This window comes from Petromyzon marinus, chromosome 22 (genome assembly GCF_048934315.1).
Source record: "Petromyzon marinus isolate PM22_M1 ecotype Great Lakes invasive population chromosome 22, UKy_Petmar_22M1.pri1.0, whole genome shotgun sequence".
Classification (NCBI taxonomy): domain Eukaryota; kingdom Metazoa; phylum Chordata; class Hyperoartia; order Petromyzontiformes; family Petromyzontidae; genus Petromyzon; species Petromyzon marinus.
The window spans coordinates 20,028,156-20,051,689 of NC_133688.1; the positions used below are offsets into that span (position 1 = coordinate 20,028,156).

The 23,534-nt window shown below is 53.5% G+C and overlaps 1 protein-coding gene across 1 annotated transcript in view; it reads right to left on the reverse strand.

Annotated features, from left to right (window-relative positions):
* Positions 1-314: 314 nt before the first annotated feature.
* The window catches only part of LOC116944855 (LIM/homeobox protein Lhx3-like), a 49,245-nt gene continuing 26,025 nt past the window's right edge, over positions 315-23,534 (reverse strand). Inside the window, exons 2-6 of the mRNA XM_032958668.2 lie at positions 10,213-10,384; positions 5,783-5,985; positions 3,506-3,663; positions 2,434-2,605; positions 315-1,268 (exon numbers count right to left, since the gene is read on the reverse strand). Coding sequence (XP_032814559.2) covers positions 706-1,268; positions 2,434-2,605; positions 3,506-3,663; positions 5,783-5,985; positions 10,213-10,384 — 1,268 coding nt within the window. The 3' untranslated portion in view covers positions 315-705. The remainder of the gene's footprint in view (positions 1,269-2,433; positions 2,606-3,505; positions 3,664-5,782; positions 5,986-10,212; positions 10,385-23,534) is intronic.

Sequence of the window (23,534 nt, forward strand, 5' to 3'; positions counted from 1 at the left end):
TCCCACACACACACTCTCTCACCAACCCTTGCCCACACACACACACACTCTCACCAACCCTTGCCCACACACACACACACTCTCTCACCAACCCTTGCCCACACACACACACACACACTCTCACCAACCCTTGCCCACACACACACACACACTCTCACCAACCCTTGCCCACACACACACACTCTCTCACCAACCCTTGCCCACACACACACACACACACTCTCACCAACCCTTGCCCACACACACACACACACTCTCACCAACCCTTGCCCACACACACACTCTCACCAACCCTTGCCCACACACACACACACTCTCACCAACCCTTGCCCACACACACACACACTCTCACCAACCCTTGCCCACACACACACACACACTCTCACCAACCCTTGCCCACACACACACACTCTCACCAACCCTTGCCCACACACACACACTCTCTCACCAACCCTTGCCCACACACACACACACTCTCACCAACCCTTGCCCTCCCACACACACACTCTCTCACCAACCCTTGCCCACACACACACACACTCTCACCAACCCTTGCCCACACACACACACACTCTCTCACCAACCCTTGCCCACACACACACACACACACTCTCACCAACCCTTGCCCACACACACACACACACTCTCACCAACCCTTGCCCACACACACACTCTCACCAACCCTTGCCCACACACACACACACACTAAAACTGCGCCGGGTCCATGTCGTCGAGCCACGACGCGGGGCTGGTGGGGAAGTCGGGATACCCGGCGCTGCTTCCCGTCGAGAGGTCCGAGCTGGGACCCTGCGCGGTGCCGAGCATCCGCACGCCGGGCGGCTGCGCGAGTCCCTGGCCCCCTCCTCCTCCCCCCCCAGTCGCCCCTCCTCCTCCTGCCCCCGCACCACCGCCTCCTCCGCCCACCTGCAGCCCGCCGGGCATCGGCCCCACCTCGTGGTACCCGAGCGGCGGCGGCGCGAGCATGGGCTGCCTCGCCGCCCCGGCGAGCCCCGGCAGCGCCACGGAGGGCGAGTGCACCACGGAGAAGGGGCTGGCGGCGGCGGCGGCGCGGAGTTCAGGGAAGTGCGGGTGGGCCGAGCCACCCTCCTGCTGCTGCTGCTGCTGCACCAGGAAGGGGTCGGCCAGGTGGGCGGCGCCGATGCCGCAGTGGCCGGGGCCGCCGCCGCCGCCGCCGCCGCCGCCAGCCTCGTCCACCTCGCCGTAGAGTCCGCCGTTGGTGTGGCTCATCTCCGACAGACTCTGGTCTTCTGCACGGCGCACGACAAGTGGGGTGTGGGTTGGGTTGGGGGGGGGGTCCGGACGTTAGTTTGGTCGTGGTTTGTGGATATCGACTCGCGGCAAGCACGTCCGTCGCTACCTCGATATCGTCCTGAGCCTCTCTTAGGTTTACTCAGCCTCAAAACAACTGCATCTAGCGCGGTGTGTTCACGTTGTCACTCGGGTGGTGGCTGGGCGTCGATCTGGCCACGTCACCATTTCGTGCGCCATGCCTGCCTTAATTAGTTGCTCACGAAAAAGCACTTTTGCTAACAGTTTATCGGGATCAGCATGTTTATTTAGACTGCAAGAGGAATCCGATGAGCTATGAAGCTCTTTTTCACAGATGTCCAGTAGGCGTCGGTCAGCAAGCTTCAACAACAATTAACAATACGACAATAAAAACGATAGACGTGCAAAATAGAGAAGAGGTTAGCAAGGCACAATAAATGAATGTACATTGATCGAGGATATAAGTACGAACATGTAGGCTACACGGGACATCTTTGTCCACGGAGCTCAGGAGTTTTTGTTTTTACACGAAGCAGACCTGGGTAAGAATCAGTAAATAAAGCTCCACACTCCACAATGCCACTTCGGTGAGAAGCAAAACGGTTGGGCGCCTTGGCCACTCCGGCCACCCCAGCCACCACGGCCACCCCGGGCCACCCCGGCCACCATGGCCACCCCGGCCACCACGGCCACCACGGCCACCCCGGGCCACCACGGCCACCCAGGCCACTCCGGCCACTCCGGCCACCCCGGCCACCACGGCCACCACGGCCACCGCTCCTTCGTGAGAGCCCCCCCCCCTCCCCCCAACCCCGCGGCCTTGACAGGTACTCACTAGCAACGAAACTTACAAAAACAACTCGACATAATCGTCAGCAACGCCATTGTGTGTCTGTGGCCTTCAAAGTAAAAACATTGTAGGTGACATTTCAGGCAATGGCACTTCATAATTCGTTTCAATTTAAGGCCACAAGAGTTATTACTATTGCCAAAAGTGTAATGCTATATATATTTATTTTTTTGACTGTCCTCTTTCACCACCACCGGCCCCAACTCGGCAGCTGCGACCACGGCGGCAACGGGCGGCGGCACCACCGGATCGCTGGCGAACGAGGAAGGGAAGAAGTGCGCGTGGGCGCTCACCGCGGAAGGACATGTCGCCGTTACTCGCCGCGTCCGTCGCCCCTCCGACGTCCTTGGCCCCCGAGCCCGAGCCCTTGGCCCGCTTGCTGGCGCGGAAGTACTGGCCCCAGCGCTGACGGCCGGCGTCCTTCTTGAGGCGCTTCTCCTTAGCGCGCCTGTTCTGGAACCACACCTGGGGGGGGGGGGGGGCGGGGAGGGTCCAGAGCCGCACACCGAAGGTCACGGTCCACCCCCTCACTCCGGGTCCCCTCCTCGCGAGCCCGTCAGCCATCCCGCCCGAGATCCGCGGAGCGCAGGACCCAGACCTGGGCCCAGGTCCATCGGCTGCAGGACCCTCGCGGATGGGTGGGAGCCGCCCTGGCAGCGGCGATATACCCGAAGGTGTCTGCCCATCAAGTCGCACTTGGGTCTTGAAAGTCCGTCAGTGTTTAGTTGGTTCACTTGAAGACCTCGTCTGGCCCCTAACAGGGCCTTCTATTCGACTGATCGTATGTGCATTTGAATCAATGACGAATCCAAATCAACTGCCCATCCGAATCCTAATTACCTGCCCATCCGAATCCAAATCACCTGCCCATCCGAATCCAAATCACCTGCTGAGCAGACGTTAAATCACTCGCCCTGCCACCCGCTAAAATCACGCAGAATGCTCTGGAGCGCAGCCCCAGAGAGACAGGGGGCGGGCACAGGGAGGTTCTCGCGCCTCGGACAAATGGTGACGGATTTTGGCGACGCCTCTGATCCTCATGCGAACGTCTTCAGAGACACCGCTGACTCACCCACGCGGCTCGCCCTCACCTCCTCGTCACTCCACACACGAAGGGCTCCTCCTCACCCAAGCTACATTTCTCACTTAGCTGTCAAACCCCCTCTCAAGCCATTGTCCGAGTGGCCGATACTCCCTGCCCGATACCACTCGCGTGTCTCACCCGAGACACGTGTCATCATCGCCCGCACAACTCGCGCGCCCTCGCCACTCGCGCATCTCGGCCACCGCTCACCCGAGCGACGCGCCCTAAAGCCCTCGCCGCTCACCGCTCGCCTGCACGACCCTCAAGTCCTCGCCGCTCACCTGCACGACCCTCATGTCGAGCCCCGTCTCGGAGGAGAGCTGCTCGCGCACGTGGCGAGCCGGCTTGGGGGAGTTGTTGTAGGCGCTCTTCAACGTCTCGAGCTGCTTGGCCGTGATGGTGGTGCGCGGCCTCTTGGAGCCGTTGTCCATCTCCGCCTCTACAGCGAGACGGGAGACAGCCCCACTGGTGATGATGGTGGCGGCTTGGTATGGTGATTGTGATGATAGTGATGATGATGGAGTGGAATGGTGATTGTGATGATGATGATGGAGTGGAATGGTGATTGTGATGATAGTGGTGATGGAGTGGAATGGTGATTATGATGATGGAGTGGAATGGTGATTGTGATGATAGTGATGATGAGTGTTGTCATGATGATAGTGGTGATGATGAGTAGTGTGTTAACGATGATTGTAGTGATGATGAGTGGTATGGTGATTGTGATGATAGTGATGACGAGTGTTGTGATGACGAGTGGTGAAGATAATGATGGGTGGTGTGGTAATGATGATTGGTGATGATGAGTGATGATTATAGTGATGATGGGTGGTGTGGTGATGATAGTGATGATAGTGATAACGATGTTGATGATTGTGATGATGGGTTGTGTGCTGATGATGGTGATGATAGTGATAATGATGTTGATTATTGTTGTGATGAGTGGTCATGGTGAATTGCGAGCCAATGTCCACCTCTACGATCAGTGTTCATCATTTTTGCTCACGATTGAACCACTCTCAAAGTAAGTGATTCAGATGATGCTGTTTTAATGAATTGAACATTTTGCGGACGCCGATTATGATGATACCCGAGACACGAACATGAACACAGCTCATGAAGATGCACGACTCCTCGTGAAGTTCACTGTTTTAACTTCGGAAGCCTCTCTCAATATCAACTTTATCAATGGACCGTCATTCGGATCGTTGTTGTTGTTGCAGTCGCAGTACCCCCGGGAGCGCAGAGAAACTCCACTTGTACGAGGGGACAGCATTTGAAAATCGAACACACGGACAGGATCATTGATCCTACTTGCTCTACCGCCTCCAACAGCAGCCACCCATCCGCGAAACGATCGTCTCGCGCGAACGTAACCCGCGCGTGATCCACCAACCACCGCCCGCTCGCCTCCCCCACCCACCCCGCTCGCGGCTCCACGTGGTCCCCCCCGCCCCCAAGTGGCTGGGTTATCGGGACGGTCGGTTCACAGTGGGCAGCTCGAGAGGACGCAGCTCTGCGGTGATGGTCGCTGCTGCGTGGGAGTGAATTGGACGGAAGCGAGGCGCGCCGATTCTCCCCGCGCTAATCCCGCGTGCAAGAGGAGCGAGAGGGCGTAAATGAAGATGTGAGGGTCGCGCCCCCACGGAAAAGATGAAAAAAAATCATTGCGGAATCAAAGGGGCACCGACCTTTGATTCCGCAATGACGTCGATGAGATCAATGGAGACCCGTGAGGGCACGGGAAGTGCTCTGTGTTGTGTGTCTGTGTGTGTCCGTGTCCGTGTGTGTCCGTGTGTGTTGCGTTGTGTGGAGGAGGCTCGTGAAGGACGCTACTGGTGAGTTGTCGCAGTCGCCCTCCAACAACAACGGAGGGCAGAGGAGCGACGCTCACAACAACCAGCGGAGCGCCGGGCTGCTAAAATACAGCAAGTTGGCACAGTGGGCTGCGATTTTTTTGCTGTGACTGTTTCCACCTGAAGACGGAAGCTTGTGTTGCCTCCGAAACGTCGTGTTTTAATTGTTTATTTTTTAAATTATTTTTTTTACCTACGTGACTTTACCGAATAAAACCATAGAGTATGAATTATTGCAGTCACGAAAGCTTCAAATCAAGGGTTTTGCCACCAAGTACTAAGTCATGTTTTGCAGAGGGGTAAAATACTTATTTGCCTAATTAAAATGCAAGTCAATTTATAACATTTTTGACATGCGTTTTTCTGGATTTTTTTGTTGCTATTTTGTCTCTCGCTGTTCAAATAAACCTACCATTAAAATTATAGACTGATCATTTCTTTGTCAGTGGGCAAACGTACAAAATCAGCAGGGGATCAAATACTTTTTTTCCCTCACTGTAGGTGCTGCTCGCTAACAGCTCTTGCCCCTGCTCGCTAACAGCTCTTGCCCCTGCTCGCTAACAGCTCTTGCCCCTGCACTCCTGTTAAAGGCTGCACGCTGGCAGGAGGGAGGACCTTTGTCTTTGTGTTCTAATTGGGAGCGGTGGCGCGGCGAGGTGCAGGCAGGGGGTGGGGGAGGGGTGGGGTCACACGCCCGCTCACCTCGCCGCTTGGCATCCTCGTAGTCGTCCTTGCACACCAGCCTGCCGTCGTCCAGCAGGTAGAACTGGTCGCCCGTGGCGAGCTGCCGCGTGCAGACGATGCAGGCGAAGCACGCCACGTGGTACACGAAGTCCTGTGCGCGGCGCACCACCTGCGAGGGCGGGATGCCCTGGCCGCAGGCCGCGCACTTCGTGCCGAACCTCCTGCGGAAGCCGTGGAAGGCGAAGGTCACCCGCGGTATAGGTCACCCGCCCTTCGTCTCATCCCCAGTGCCGATGTTGTACAGACGCACGCGCACACACACCGCAGCAGGAACGCGTTTCAGGCTGAGTTGACCTACGGGGATGCCCAGGACCGGTTCAGGTGATTGTCACTGGTTTTGGTGGCCGTGAGTTGGAATCGAACTCGAGTCGCCGGATTCGCAGCGCGTCGCGCTAACCGCTATTCCACCGCTCCCCACGTATACATAAAGATAAAGATTCCCCCTAAAGCTTGTCACAGACTGTTGGGGCAAAGTGCCGTTAGCGAGTGGCATCAATGAAGGTCGTCACTTCGCACGAGTCGGCGGGCGGCCAGCACCACGCCCGGACGCCTTTGTCTCCCTTAGTGGCGATGTTGACACTGCACGCATAGCTACTCATTCATGGCTGAGACGACCTAGGCGAGGCCCAGGACCCCTGGTCGCCGGGTTCGTAGCAAAGAGCGCTAACCACTTTGCAGCAGTGGATAGACCGAGACCCCTGCTAATGAATCGACGCACGAGAACCAGCGAGCGTCACCCGATCCACGCGTTCGTCGCGCGCTTCGCAAGACGTCCCCAGCTCCACGATCGATGGCCTCCTCCCGCCTCTCTAAAGGCTCTCCAGGTGACCCAAACATAGTTGTCGTCCATGCCTGCGTCTCGTCACAGACGCGGGTAAAAACGACGGTCGTGTGGAACGCGCGTGGATTACGTTCACGCGAGAGGGGTGGCTGCTGGAGGCGGTACAGCAAGTAGGATCGACGGTCCTGCCCGTGTGTCGATTTTGAAATGCGGTCCCCTCGTGATGCTCGAGCGACAACTTTGAGCCGCTCAGCTTCTGACCGCAGGGGCCTGCCGAGCCAGTGGTAGGGAAATTCCACATTGCTATGGCGGGCACAAGCTGACAAACAGTCAAGAGGACAGACCATCGTTGACTGTCTCGTAAAGCGGCACCGCAGTGAATGTATTAACTGTGAAGTGCTGATGGGTAACGCTGATTTCCTACCGCGATTTTAATATTCAGCGTTTCTCGTGTCGCTCTGTACAAGCCGAAGCGTCATCATCACCCACTATCCACCGCTGGACAAAGGCCTCCCTGTGCTCATGTAGTCGCATTGCGTGATCGCGGCGGCCTGGAAAGACCTTCATCCAACAGTGGATAGACCATGGATGATGATGATGAATTACGCGTTTATTTGCACGCGAGACGAGGCGATGCGAAATCGGCTCGTGTGTGCACGAGTGGAGCCGCACGGAGAGGCGCGTCGTCGCAACACCGCGATAGTGGATAGATCTTGGCCTGACGACGCTGCTGATGGTGGCGGTGGCAGTAGGGAGGGGGAGCAGGAGGAGGGGGGGGGGGGCGTCTCAATCTGTTAAGCCCTGGGGCTTTACGAAGAAGATCCCAAGGAAAATATTAATCGCGAGCGAGATGGCGCGGCTCGGCAGCAGCAGATATTAAATAAGAAGATTAGAGCTCAGATTTACTGCGAGGATTCGCTGAATTACTTCTTGGGGCACGCGCGGCCCAGAGTTATAAACCCCGCACCCCACGGCTCATCCATATGGCTCCACCTTGCTGTGTGCATGCATCCCCGTGACCACTCCATCCACACGGATAACTCCTAACCCTGCCACCACCACCATACCCCACGCTGACACGAACCACATCACCATCAGCAGGATCCACCCACCACTCCATCCACACGGATAACTCCTAACCCTGCCACCACCATACCCCACGCTGACACGAACCACATCACCATTAGCACGATCCACCCACCACTCCATCCACACGGATAACTCCTAACCCTGCCACCACCACCACCACCATACCCCACGCTGACACGAACCACATCACCATCAGCAGGATCCACCCACCACTCCATCCACACGGATAACTCCTAACCCTGCCACCACCACCACCACCACCACCATACCCCACGCTGACACGAACCACATCACCATCAGCAGGATCCACCCACCACTCCATCCACACGGATAACTCCTAACCCTGCCACCACCACCACCACCATACCCCACGCTGACACGAACCACATCACCATCAGCACGATCCACCCACCACTCCATCCACATGGATAACTCCTAACCCTGCCACCACCATCACCACCATACCCCACGCTGACACGAACCACATCACCATTAGCACGATCCACCCACCACTCCATCCACACGGATAACTCCGCTGTCACTGCCTAAACCTACACACCACACTCCGATCACCACCATCCCGTAATTTAAACCACTCACTTCCCCACCACCACAATTAGCTACGTACGGTGCAAAAAGAAATGTAAGATACATAATATGTAAACTCCCACCACCATCACCACCATTTCCACTCCTTACCCTACCCTCCCTCTCCTAATACCACTACCACCATCACCACCACTCCGATCACCACAATCACCCCACACTCCTAACTAACCACCTCCGACTTAAACAATCATATTTGTAAGGTTGCATACGAGTCGAGAGGCCTTTGAAAATTATAATGCACCTCAGAGAGAGACAGAGAGACAGAGAGACAGACGCATAATCATAATCTTAATCCCACTGTGCCTCGGAGTGGATTTAGAGAGATGTCACGGGTGAGTTTGCGTTGGGAGAGCGGTGAAGTCGAATCGCGGCCGCATTGCTCCCGATGAATTATAAGACGCTCCCGAAAGTAAAGTCTCGCCCCAAACGTGTGCCCGGTGTCAATAAGGTTTCTACAGACGATCTGATCATCCGAACCCACACACTCCCCTCCCCCCGACCGGATTATAAGACGCACCCGCAATGTGTGCTGGCAATTACCGGGGTGGCGGGGGGGGAACAACACCGTGGGGTTTTTGTTTGTTTCCCTCCTTCGACTGCCACTCCTTCGTCTTCGTTCGTCTTCGTTCGTCTTCGCCACCAAACATCGTCGCAGCCCCCGCCCCCTGGCCGAGCCCCGCTCACCTCGAAGTGACAAGTTCTTTGGCGACGCCACCGCCGCCGTGTTGGCAGCGGTGCACAAGCACAGCCCACCAGGACGACTCAACGCATCCGTCCACAGCAGCGCCGTGGGTGCGTGTGGCCTCAAAAGGGAACTAATACGACAAGCAACGTTTCGGGGCAATGGCCCTGGATGTTTGCCGAACTCCTTTTGCCACCGCACGTAGCCAAACCACCATGCTTCATGCGAAATGATGGCGGGCCACTGCCATTAGATGATTGTACGTGCTCTGAAGAAGGGGCATTGCCCGAAACGTCGCCTATCATATGTTTTCGCTCTTCTTAAGACCAATGTGTTGAGAGTTTTTTTTTTTACGTATTTACTTTTCGTTAAAGAAACACAAACGCTTGATACGTTACAAACGGCGTGCCACGCATGAACAACACGCACGCATCACCGCAAGAGTGCCCCCGTAGTGATAACTTAAACACGCGCGGAGCGAATTCGCCAATATAAAAATCATAAACGCAGTTTAACACGTAGGCTTTCGCGACCAATATCATACATAATATAGGTTTTTTTCGGGGGGGTTAGAGCGCGTAAATATGAATGTGAATATAAAATATAACTCTGGCTGTCCGCCTGATGATGCTAGTTGTAATTACTGGCGAAACGTCGTACTCGGATTGTAAATGTTGTCGATTGGCTCCCCAACACGCCGGTGTGCTGTACTAGTGACGAATTGGCATGTTTTGTTGACGTCACAAACCTTACTAATTGGCTGTCGGGTGGTGGCGGGTTTAACGACACATTTGTATTTACGCGATCTAACCCTAAATATAAAAAAAAACTATATTATTGATAAACGCAGTGATTGGTTGCCGGGTCGAAACAAATACCCACAACCCCCTCCACCCCTCTCTCTCAGGTATCCGATGCGTGCGGCTAAAAAGATCACCGCCACGACTCTCGCCACGTTTGATCGCGCATCCTCAAATGTCCCCCCCGTGGCGAGACTGGGCGTGGGGGACCGTCAACCGGACCAGAGCGGACATCGCAAGCGGCCGGTGGTACAATGAAAGCGGACCGTGACGGAATTCACCGATCTTGCTGACATTGTCCGATGTAAATGAAGGCAGCGTTGTCACGTCATTACTCGACACGGCGATTAGCTCGCGAAATTTGACGATCAACCCGGTGAGTATATTTTTTTGGCTGGCGTACGACGTTCTCGCGTTCGGCACCGACCTGAAGAAGTCCTCCTTGCAGTAGACGCTGCCATCCCGGTAGAAACACTTGTCACTCATCTGCGCCTGGCAGTCGCAGCACTTGAGACACTTGCTGTGCCAGGCGCGGTCCAGCACCTTGAGTATGAAGCGGTCGAGGATGTGCTGATTGCAGCCGGCACACTGAGGGATCTCTGCCGAGACGAGGGGGGAGGGGAGGAGGGAATGGGGGGAGGGGTTTTGGGGATTGGGGGAGATAGGGAGCAGTCGGGCATAAGGAAGGAGGCGATAGCGGTGAGGTGGGTGAGGGAGAGAGAGAGAGGGAGAGAGGGAGGTGAGCGATGTGGATTTGAGGAGTTGTGTGGTAGAGGTTGTGGTGATGGCCTTCATAGGTGCTCACTAACAGTCCCAAAAATGTTTTCAAGCTAACGGGGAAATCTGTCTTTGGGAGTGGTTCCATTCTAGTCTTGCATCCGTGTATTTGTTATTGGAGTTGTCTGTGTGTGTGTCTCTGTGCCCGTGTCTGTGTGTATGTGTCTATGGACATGATGATTGAATATTGGAAGCCATATCCTGCCATTCCATCCTTTGCTTATTACAATTAAAGTCACATTTGTTGAATAACGATAATCTTTTGCTTATTTAAGATTTTAATTTTATATCCATACGACAGCTCTTGATGATGATAGTCATCATCATCATGAATTGATACTGCAAAAAGTTGTAGCAGTTTAAATTAAGGCTCTTGATTATATGCTGCTATTACTGATTATGATATTACTCATGATGGTTATCTTTATTTTATTACATGTTCATTGTCAACTAAGAGCCTACGATGCTGCTACTGTTGCTGATTATTGGTGCGACTATAATTGAGCTAATTACGCTGCTGTTGATGATGCCGCTGATGATAATCACCTTGTTACCGCTGCTGATGGTGATCATGATGCTGCTGCTGATAACGCTGATGTTGATCATGGTAACAAAGAGAGTGATGACCATGCTTCTGCTAGAGCTGATGATAATGATACTGCTGCTATGTTGATAATATCACCGTTCATGACGACGATGATGATGATGCTACTAGTGATGGTGACACTGCTGCTTTTGGTACAGATGACGAATGATGACGCTGCTGATGATGTTGGTGGTGGTGAAGACAATGATGACGCTTCTGATGGTGCTATTGATGACGGTGCTTATACTGCTGCTGCTGACACTGCTGATGATTATGCTGCTAGTGATGATCATGATGATACTGATGTTGCTGCTGCTGATGATGATTCTGCTGCTGATACTGCTGATGATGTTGTTTGTGTACTCGCCGGCCTCGCTGTTCCCCCACGGTAGGCAGCCCATCCCGAGGCGCAGAGGTCAAGAGCAAAGGTCAAGAGAGGGTCACCGCGATTTTAAACAGTGACGATAAAATAATAAAAAATAAATAACTATAAATTATAATAATGAGCGATAAACGTAGTTAGAACTGGACGCAGCTCTTCTGTCGGTCCACTGCTGCACGATGGTCCTCCCTACGCCGTGCACTTCACCACGCTGGTCAGTGCGTATTGGTGAAGAGACGATATACCATATTCTTGACGGGATTAAAAACACGAATAATTTCTCAAACCGAAATTAAAAGAGCCACCGTTTCCTACCGCGACCAAACTGCCTTGACGCAACATCAACGTCCGTCTTTACGGCTTCGCCACGATTCTCGCCGTGGTGATGAAGGTGGTGACGATCGTGGTGGTGGTGATGATGGTGATGATGTATATTATGTACGTTGAACTTCTTTCGCGCCGCACGTAGCCAACCGTGCTAATCGGAGGTGCGTGGCAAGGACAACAAACTGAACGCAAAAAGCAGTTCTCAAGAAAAATTAAATGATGATGATCGTGGTGTGGATGTAGATGATGGTGGTGATGATGTGCGCAAGTTTCCCGCAATAAAAATACGAAAAATTCGACACTCAAATTTTTTTTTTGGAACATTCGGCGCGGACGTCGCGGGAGGAGACTTCTCCCGGCGGCGAGATGCGATCGCCAAACCCGCGCAGCCCTCGGGCGGAATTCGGATTTAATAATCGGGAAGTTGCCGTCCTCGGTTCTTAACCGGATCAATCCGTGCGATTTGTTACCACCCTCTTCAAATTCCACCCCCCCCCCCCCCACTCCCAAAATCAGCACGCCGCCACTCCCACGCCCCCTGCCCATCCATGTACATCAACCACGAGGACCCCCCCGTGTAGACTTCACAGGCTCTAGGGGGCAAGTGCTGTTAGCGATCACCTGTGAAGGCCGGAACGGCACACGAGGGGGTGGGTGGCCAGCACCACCCCCGGCTGCCTTTGTCTCCCCAGTGGCGATGTTAACAACACCGCACGAGCTCCTCATTTGAGGCCGAGTCGATCTTGGGGATGCCCAAGACCGGTTCAGATAATTGTCACTGGTGGTGTTGGTGGCCGTGAGCGGGAATCTAACTCGGGTTGCCGGGTTCGTAGCGCAGTGCGCTAACCACTACGCCACCGCCCCCCACAACATACGCAAACACGCGCACACGCATAGCAACGAGTTGCGAATTAATTTTATTTCAGTTGATGAAATCGACTTAAGACGGATAAGTTGGCAGGGGATGAGATTTTTTTTTAAATGAGGTTCGTGTGTGCGCGCGTGTGTCTGGCCGGGAGCGGTGGCACAGTGGTTAGCGCACTGCAACACACAACCCCGGCATTCCCGTGTTCGATAATTGCCGGTCGCGACTAATGATCAATGGTGATTTTCTTCTGAACCGTGCCTGGCTCTCCCCTATGTCGACTCAGCCTCAACATGGTACCTGGCGCTGTTTGTAAACATCAGTAATGGGGAGACAAAGGCGGCCGGGCGTCATGGGTGTTAGCCACACCATTCGCTTGTGCGCTGTTCACGCCTCATCTTGTTAGGTGCTCGCTTACAGCACTTGCCCGAGCAGTCTGTTAAAGGCTATACGGGGTTTCGTTGTATTTGTCCTTGCCAGTCTATTTATACGCATATCTGCATAGGCAAATGCTCGTTTCTACTCATTTACATATATACATGGGTCTAAATGCGCTTGTATGTCTCATGTGCTAATGTGTCTGTCAGGTCCACGTGTGTGTGGTGATTGACAGGGAGTCGCGGGGAGCGGTAGTGGAGTGGTTATCGCGCTGTGCTACGGACCCCGAGTTCCACTGCCCTGTGGTGTGCCGTGCCGGCCTTCATGGGGGGCTCATGAATAGCACTTGCCCCACTAGTCTAGTAAAGGCTATACGGGAGATTTTTGCCTCTGTATCTGTCTCCATATGTATGTATATATCTATATCTACGTGTATGTGGGCGCGTGATGTGACGTGCACGTGTCTTGTCTGTTTTCATGTGCGTATGTTTTATCTGAGGGCCATTGCCCGAACCGTCATGAACCACTGCCAAACGCTGTCGCTCAAACGATCACTTGAACAGAGCACACGTGGCACGCCGTGACGGTGCATTATGCGTGCTCGTTGTAGCGTACTGATGCACGGCCTTGACGTTTTGACCTTCACTCCGTGCTTCACCTTGAGCACGGTTGTTTCAGTCTACAGGAGGTCGTGGGTTCGGTCCCCACCCTGACGCCTGCTGTATATTTGGAGTTTGCGTGTCTCTCTCTCTCCGTGGTGGCTTGGATTTTTCTCCAGGACCTTCGGTTTTCCCTCCACATTTAGAATAATATGCACGCGTTAAGAGTGTTTCGCCGCTATGAATTCCCACGTGATAAGCCACTTTCGTTGAGCTATCATTTGTGGCCAGGTCACTTCGGAAAAAAAAGAGCTACATAGCTCAATGGGTCTTACCTGGTGAAATAAAACAAATAGTTTAGTTTTAGTTTTCTCAATGAGCATTCTCATCAAAATAAACCCAACAAAAATCACGCGGTGCATTGTCATCCGTGGAGTGCACGTGGGCTACAGGGCAGGCCACGTGGCCGGTGGGATTCCCGTGATGTGGCATTTCACTGGAGGGTGAGGAACGCGCCCGAGAGGAACGTCCAAGCGTGGAGACGGAGCGATGGAATGGCCTCGCGTGGCAGGAGCCACGTGGATTGCTACATCGCGATAGGTGGCGAAGGGCAACGGAGAGGGCTTCGTGGCACGGTGGGAGAGGGTCGGGGTTCACGATGACCATGAGGGCATCTTCCGAAAAGTCTATCGGCATCGTACAATACGCGTGCTTCCAAGACAAATATCCCGCGTGCAGGCCCTTAACAAACTCTTCGTTCTCTGGTGGGACATAAGGCCCCAATGAATTTCTCCCACTTCTTCCTGTCCTCTCCTTGGTAACATGTTGAGCCCCGCGCCACAAGAGATGTCGATCGCTGCCAGCAAGTGCTGTTAGCGATCGCCTACGAGGATTGAGGGGTCGGTGGCCAGTAGTGACACGCTCGGCCGTCGTTGTTTCTCCAGTGGCGATGTTTACACAGCGCACCAGGTACTCTCGTTAGAGGCCGAGTGAATAATCGTCACCGGTGTTGGCCGCGAGTGGGAATCGAACCCGACTCGCCTGGTTCGTAGCGCAGTGCGCTAACCGCGATGCTATCGCTCCCTCGTGCCAATGTTAATACGCCACACCAGGGGTACTGATTTGAGTCTGAGTCAACGGTGACACAAATATAAAGATACCCCGTATAGTCTTAGCAGACTGTTGCGGTAAGTGCTGTTATCGAGCACCTATGAAGGCCAGCATGGCACACGAGGGGATGGGTGGCTAACACCATGCCCGGCCGCCTTTGTTTCCCCAGTGGCGATGTTGACATCCCACCACTTCCTCGTTTGAGGCTAAATCAACCTAGGCGGGGTCCAGGACCGGTTCAGATAATCGTCACCGGTGTTGGCCGTGAGCGGGAATCGAACTCAGGTCGCCTGAGTTCATAGCGCAGCGTAGCGCTAACCGCTACACTATCGTCCCCCACACAGTGACACACACCCAGTGACACAAACACAGTGACACACACACAGTGACACACAGTGACAGTGACACACACACACAGCGGCACTGACAAAGTGACACACAGTGACACGCACCATCAAGCCACTCGGACACAAACGCTCACTGGAGTCTCGCATCAAATCCGCGCGCTCAACTGGAGGCGGGGGACGCGACCTCTCCCCTCCCCTGTGAGCCCCTCTCCTCTAACCAAGAGCGACAGCCACTATTGTAGCGGGAACAGCGCCCATCACAATCAATCAGTGCGGGCGGATAAAGCGACGCGCGGGCCGCGCGGTGGGAGATAGGCGCGCGTGCCCGAGACGATTCACGCAGTCGCGTTCACGCGCAGACGACTCCACTGCAGCGATAACGACGTCTGTTTGTTTATTATATTTTTTACTGCTGCTGCCGATCGTCTTACGGCCACGGATGGACTGGCACCCGCCATAGGAACGTTGAATTAGTTTTAAGCACCGCCTCGGGGTGACTTTAGAATGCGCGACGCTCCGCCGGAACCGTTTGCGGTGTAAGCATCAATCGGTGGATTTGGACGGACGTGAAATGTTCCTCGAATTATAATTCGAGTAATAATCATTACTGCCCAGTGAGAGCAGAAGCTCTCTCGCTCTCTCTCACTGGAGAACTCCAAGTCACCAAAGTGCGTGCATCGTCAGCCCATGACCTATCGACTGCGGGACGATGTCCTCCACGACCCCGACGAAGACGCCACCATCTCCCCGCGGCCTCGCCCGTGAGATGATCCCCGGTGCGCCACGCGGCCAACGCTACGCGAGCCGATTTCACGATTTGACTTCCGTCTGATTTCAGCATCGCTCCATCTCAGTTGTGCGGCGAAGGTGAAAGCGCAGCCCTGCAGATTTCGGCTCACGCCACTGCTGTCGGAAGGGCCTTCACTCGAGTGCACTCTTAAACAGACCCCCCCAGCCCCGCACCGCTCCAGAGAGTGTTTTTGGCCTACGTTTCCACGCCGACGAAGACGTCTTGGAAGACACGGGAACACCCACACGTCACCCCAGCCCACACGCGTGACCTGCCGATCGATTGACTGTGGCGCACGCACACACGCACACATACACACATACACACACACATACACACACACACATACACACATACACACATACACACACACATACACACATACACACACACATACACACATACACACACACATACACACATACACACACACATACACACATACACACACACATACACACACACACATACACACATACACACACACACACATACACACACACACACATACACACACATACACACACACACATACACACACACATACACACACATACACACACACATACACACACATACACACACATACACACACACATACACACACACATACACACACACACATACACACACATACACACACACACACATACACACACACACACATACACACACATACACACACATACACACACACACATACACACACATACACACACATACACACACATACACACACATACACACACATACACACACATACACACACATACACACACATACACACACATACACACACATACACACACATACACACACATACACACACATACACACACATACACACACATACACACACATACACACACATACACACACATACACACACATACACACACATACACACACATACACACACATACACACACATACACACACATACACACACATACACACACATACACACACATACACACACATACACACACATACACACACATACACACACATACACACACATACACACACATACACACACATACACACACATACACACACATACACACACATACACACACATACACACACATACACACACATACACACACATAACAACAACAACAACCGCCATTCGCCACTAAGTGGCGGTGACGTCACCACGACGCTTGTGCCAGGCTATGTGCACCCTGAGGCCACGTGAAGTGTCGAACGCCCGCTGGCAGGAGGTCACGGGGCAGACCCAGGTGCCACGGGTCGACTGACTGAGATGACTGGCTGATGCACCACCTGTGCCCCCTACTGTGCCAACCTGCTGTGCTTTAGCCACCCGGCGCTCCGCTCGCTGTTGTGAGCGTCGCTCCTCCGCCCTCCTTTGTTGTTGGAGGGCGACTGCCTCCAACTGCCCAGTAGCATCCTTCACGAGCCTCCTCCACAGAGGCCGATCTTGACACCGCTGGTACCAGTCATCGGCAAGTCCACTCAGCTCCACGTCCTCCTGTACCACATCACTCCATCTCTTCTCCAGCCCGTGCCGCGCCCGCTTAGCCCCCTCAATCCGGCCAAACAAAAGCTGTTTCGGCATGCGGTGGCTGGGCATGCGGGCAACATGACCCAGCCATCGCAGCCTTGCCTGCCGGAGGAGCTCACCGATGGGACCCTGCCCAGATCTTTCAAGGATTTGTGAGCTCCTCACACAATCCAGTCTGGTTAAACCCAGGATGGATCGTAGGCAGGCCAGCCTAAATGTTTCTAACCGGCGAAGATGTTCCATTAGGGGGGTCCACGTTTCGCAAGCGTAGAGAAGGGAGGGAATGACCGTGGCCGAGAAGACCTGAAGCTTAGTGCGGAGCGACAGACCAGGTAGCTTCCACACAGCGTTACGCAACCGATGAAAAGATATTGCCGCTCGACTGATTCGAGCGGCAATACACACACATACACACACATACACACACATACACACACATACACACACACATACAAAGACAAAGACAAAGATCCCCCATATAGCCTTAACAGACTGTAGGGGCAAGTGCTGTTAGCGAGCACCTATGAAGGCCGGAACGGTACACGAGGGGGTGGGTGGCCAGCACCACGCCCGACCGCCTTTGTCTCCCTAGTGGCAATGTTTACACAGCGCACCAGGTACTCATTTGAGGCTGAGTCGACCTAGGGGAGGCCCGGGACCGGTTCAGATAATCGTCACTGGTGTTGGCCGTGAGCGGGAATCGAACCCGGGTCACCAGGTTCATAGCGCAGCGCGCGAACCGCTACTCCACCGCTCCCCACACACACGCACGCACACACACACGCGCACACACACGCACACGTGTGTACTTACTGCCGAGTGGACTGTCGCAGCGAGAGAGAGAACGCGGGCCTCTTGTTCGCAAGTTGAGCGAGCGGCATTGTGTCAATAGACACAAACAAAAATAAAGTGCTTTCCTGAGCATTGCCCCACTGGCGCTCACCTGTTCACAGCCCTACAGAGCCAGTGGTGGAAATTCCACATTCCTATGGCAGGAGGGCGAGCATCTTCTCCATAGGACGGCCACTGTTAACTTCCCCTACGGAGCACAACCCGTTTCATGGACCCCCCCGCCCCCGAAGCGACGAGTGGCTCGAGTTAGACCGCGAACCAGGATTTGAATCGGCAGACCGCGGTGTTAGCTCGCTGCTCGCTCTTCCGTGGAGCCGCGGGGCCTACAACTGAGTTGCAGAACGAGGGTGGTGGCGGCCGCGCTGCTGCACGCGGCCGCCTGTGATGCGGCACCGTTGTGGAGATAGCAGCGAGGATTGGTGGATCACGGCATGAATGATAAAATGTTACGAGACTCCCTTCCCCGTGCGCATCGAGGAGGTGCCGCACCTCTGGCTCGCCAGCTGAACGCAGTGCAGCAAAGTGCGGACTGATAACGCCTGTCCCTCCTGTATGGTGGGATAGAGTGTTGCCCCCTCGCATGCGTGGGTTTCTTCAGGGTCCTCAGGTTTCCCTCCCACCACGTGTATCGTAAATAACCACTGACAGATTGGCAGAAATAAAAATAAACGCATCTTAATAAATAGAGAACTGCAGAGCAATTGATGATGCTAGTTGTAATTACTGGCGAAACGTCGTACTCAGATTGTAAATGTTGTGGATTTGCTCTCCAACACACCGGTGTGATGCACTCGTAACGAATTGGCACGTCCTGTTTACGTGACGACACACCTTACGAATTGACTTTGTCGGGTGGTGGCGGGTTTAACGACACATTTACATATTTACGCGCTCTAACCCTAAAAACCTCTATTATGAACGATATTGGTCGCGAAAGCCTCCTAAGTGTTTAAACTGCCGTGCAATTGTTGGCAGCGCCGTCTCACCGCCTGGCAGCCTCCCAGCGATTGGGAGATGCAATTAGCATGGACGGCGAGCACTATGACGCTGCTGCCGCTGCTGCTGCCGCTGCTAAATATAAAACGAGAATCGCTTCCTGTATTTATTTTAACACGGGAGGGAGACGTGGGTCTGCTCGAACATCTGATTTGTGTAACGAGGGCAGAACAACCTGCACCAGTGCCTGAGATCAATGTTCTCGCTTTGATTTCTGGCTGCGGGCAACTTTCTGACCGCTTGCCCCCCCCACCCAACCTCACTGGATGATATACGGTCTCGAGTTAGAGTGCTTTCTACTGCAGTATAAATCTTCGTATTAGGGGAGTCGATGGGCTACTTATTGCAAAAGACCCGCGGCTAATATGAAGTCTCGTTGCTGCCCGAGCTGCATGGGGATGGGAACGCCGTCCCGCGTGATTGAATTGCTGCAGTGTCTACGCAAAGGGTGGTCAGGAGGTGTCCCTCATCGATTCAATTCGGCCGCGTCCGTATGCGAGAGAGCGTGCGGGGAGCGGTAGTGTAGCAGTTAGCGCTACGTTGCGCTATGAACACGACGACCCAGGTTCGATTCCCGCTGACGGCCAACACCAGTGACGATTATCTGAACCGGTCCTGGGCCTCCCCTAGATCCACTCAACTTCATATGAGTACCTGGTGCGATGTGTGAACATCGCCACTGGAAAGACAAAGGCGGCCGGGCGTGGTGCTGATCATGAACCCCCTCGTGTGCCGTTCCTGCCTTCATAGGTGCTCGCTAACAGCACTTGCCCCTACAGTCTGTTAAGGCTACACGGGGGAGCTTTGTTTGTTTTTGCTGCCAGGAGTGGAGGCGCCACATGCAGCGCCCTCGACTTCACTACCACCACCACCACCACTTTGCAGGGGCTCACACGCGGCACGAATCCGTCGCTGGCAGCAACGTGGCCCGACTGACAGAGGCACCGAGAAAGAAGCGGGCAGTAACGTTTTTGTTGTTTGACCCAGCGACGCCGGGATAATTTACGATTGGTCATGCGGGCTCGCAAGTGACACATTACACGCGTGTCTCTCTCCTCCACATGTAATACACGGCGGCCTATTAAACAGCTCAACATGTCCAACATATATATGTACAGCTCATATGTATACAGCCCTGTGAATCCACTGCTGGATTAAGACCTCCTCCGTAAGCCCTGTTAACATGACAGCGTTGCCCCAACGTTTAAACAACTTTGTCCAAACGTGAAACAACATTGCCCCAACGTTGAAACACCGTTGCCCCAACGTTGGGCTAACGTTGCCCCAACGTTGCTCCAACGTTGGGCCCACCTTCCGACGGCCGTGAGAACGTTTCAGCACAAAAATAAACCGAGACGGGGTAAATGTGAGACACCACTGCCAAGGTATGGGAGACCGGATACGGCAAATACTCGCCACGTATCGCGATGTTGAAATATCGTGTCGTTAAAACGACATAGCGATAGCCACGTAAATTACACGTACAATTAGCCAGATATAAAATAAAATAAATCCAACGACTCTAACCGGGGCTTCGATGTGAAAGAGATGATCAATTTAATGGATTGTTGCAGCGAAAAGTCGCGACCACGTGGCCTCGAGTTGGACACCACTCAACTCCCCCAACCTCTCATCCCTCCCCCCCCGCGCGTCCCAGGCAGTGGGTGGGGGTGAGAGGGGCGGGGCTCACAGCAGGGGGAGGGGGGTGCTCTGAGCCTCTCACCCCCCCCCCAAACCCCGCTCTTGATGAGAGCCGTGGAGTTGAGCTCGAAATCTTCTTAGGGGGACAGAAACTGCGGGATCCGTTCATTAGGTGCGGTGGTGGGGAGAGTGGGGGGGGGGGGGGGGGTCATGTCCCGGGATAAACCTCCCAGCCCCCCTCCACCTCACCCTCCCCCCACTTGCCACAGTGACTCAACCACAAGCATAACCACTGGCCACCACTGCTGCCGTCATCATCGCTAACATCGCGATCATCGTCTCGGTGACCAAACATCATCATGACGAATATCATTTTCACTATAAACATCATCACTGATATCATTATCATCTTCACTATAACCACCACCATCAACATCACCACTACTATCATTGTTATCTTCACTATAACCACCATCAAAATCACCAATAATATATTTGTCATCTTCACTATGACCACCATCAACATCACCACGTCTATCATTGTCAGCATCACTATAACCACCACCATCAACATCACCACTAATGTCATTGTCATTTCCACTATAACCAGCACCATCAACATCACCACTAATATCATTATGATCATCTCAAATCAGAAGAACCGACATCATTATTACCACTACAACTGTACGAACACTATCATCATCAGCACTATCAGCATTAACCTCATCATCTCAACATCATCATCATCATCTCCACTATCATCACGGAAACTACTCAACATCACTAGCACCATCAACGCCACTGTTGGCCTCGCGGAAGCGGGTTCGCTGCTTGCTGCAGAGGCCCGCGGTTCGATTCCAGCGGCTGCCCTGATTAATACTGCCGGTGTGCGTATTAACCGTAGAAACACGACGCAGCTTTTCTGCTTCACAACGGACATTAAAGATCCCGTGAGGTCATTCGCAAGAGGGGTGCCGGCGTCATAGTTAAAATTTCTGGGGGAAAAAAATGGCCCGTAAATTATTACTCAATCGGAATAAACCGAGCGGTCTCGAGTCCGCCGACTGTGAAAACATAGCACAACCCTGCCGCAGAACGAGTCATGAGGCTCAGCGAGGCGTCTTCTGGTTAAACAAGCAGACGTATAATAATTCTATGTCTCCCTTGCAAATGGCATCACAGACATCACCAATGTGAGATTGAAAGCACCAACATAGTTGCAGTATCTAAATCGGCTAAAGCCTCCCGTAAGTCACGTGACTCCTGTGCCCCGCCCCCCCCCCCCACTCTGCATCCCTCCCCTCTCCCTGCCCCCTTTGAAAACAGACGCTGCTCCTCCGTGCAGCTCACTGCTTGCTGCTCGCTCCTTCCTTCTCTCTTGCTTGCCCTCTCATCATCATCATCGCCAGTTCATCATCCCCGACATCTTAGCCCGATTATACCTTCCCTCCCTCCCTTCCTCCTCCCTTCCTGCACCAGCGCTCCTCCTCTCTCCCTGCTGCTCATCTCGAGCCGTTCCCTCCTCCCCTCTGGGCCTTACCTGGTAAGATACAACAGTTAATATTGTAGTTTTATTCCTAGATATGTTTTAAATTGTTTACCTTCCCTTTACTTGGCCCTCCCATCGTGTCTGTGTGTTGTTTGTTATTGTCACGTTCTGACCCCGTGCCCCTACCGGACATCTGTGACAAAAGAGCTTCGTGGCTCATCGGATTCCTCCTCCTGCAGTATAAATACTGATTCTGATTCTTTGTCCGACTTGGGGACTTCCATCCCGGCCTCCCGCCCCTCTCCCGGTCCGTTCCTTTCTCCCATCCATCGCGTCCTTGACTCCACTCCCCTTGCCGGGGTGTTGCCACGAGTAACAACAAGGACAGTCGATTAGTCATCGAACTTTAAACAACACCGGTACACACACACACACAAACACACGTGCTGTTAACGTGAGAGTCGAGGTGAGCCATTGTGACGTCACCCGCAATGACGTCACTATCCGAGTACTTTAACAGTGGCAGAAGCTGTCCTCGCCTTGTAGAGCATAGGTCTGGGAACTTTAACGTCGCTCCGTCTGTTCTCGCATAGTCGAGGCCACGCGTATAACTCGAACAATGCGAACAGATACATGATCGAATTCGGGCTGCCAAAGCTGAAGGTTGGGAAGTTGATTGATTCCACTCATAGGTCAGGTAATCAGGCACAATTCTGTAAGATTAAAAAGATAATTTGGTGATGCTACTACGTTGGCAGTGGCGCACAAACACAGCCAACGACAACAACACGTTTCGTGTAAATAATGACAGTGTGCGGCCTTGAATAGAACAAATATATACGAGGCGACGTTTCGGGCGATGGCCCTCCTCCAGAGCACACGGAGAGGCCACACATTGCTCCGAGTCTCGTATTTATACCCAAAGCACGCTATGCTGCAGAATTAACTCTACATAACAACAACAACAATGATAATCATAACAATGTATTCATTCATTTACTGAAGAAAGCATCGCTGAGTCTCAAGATTAATGTTCAGGAGGACGCTGCTTTGAGATGCTTGCCCAAAATGTGTGTGGT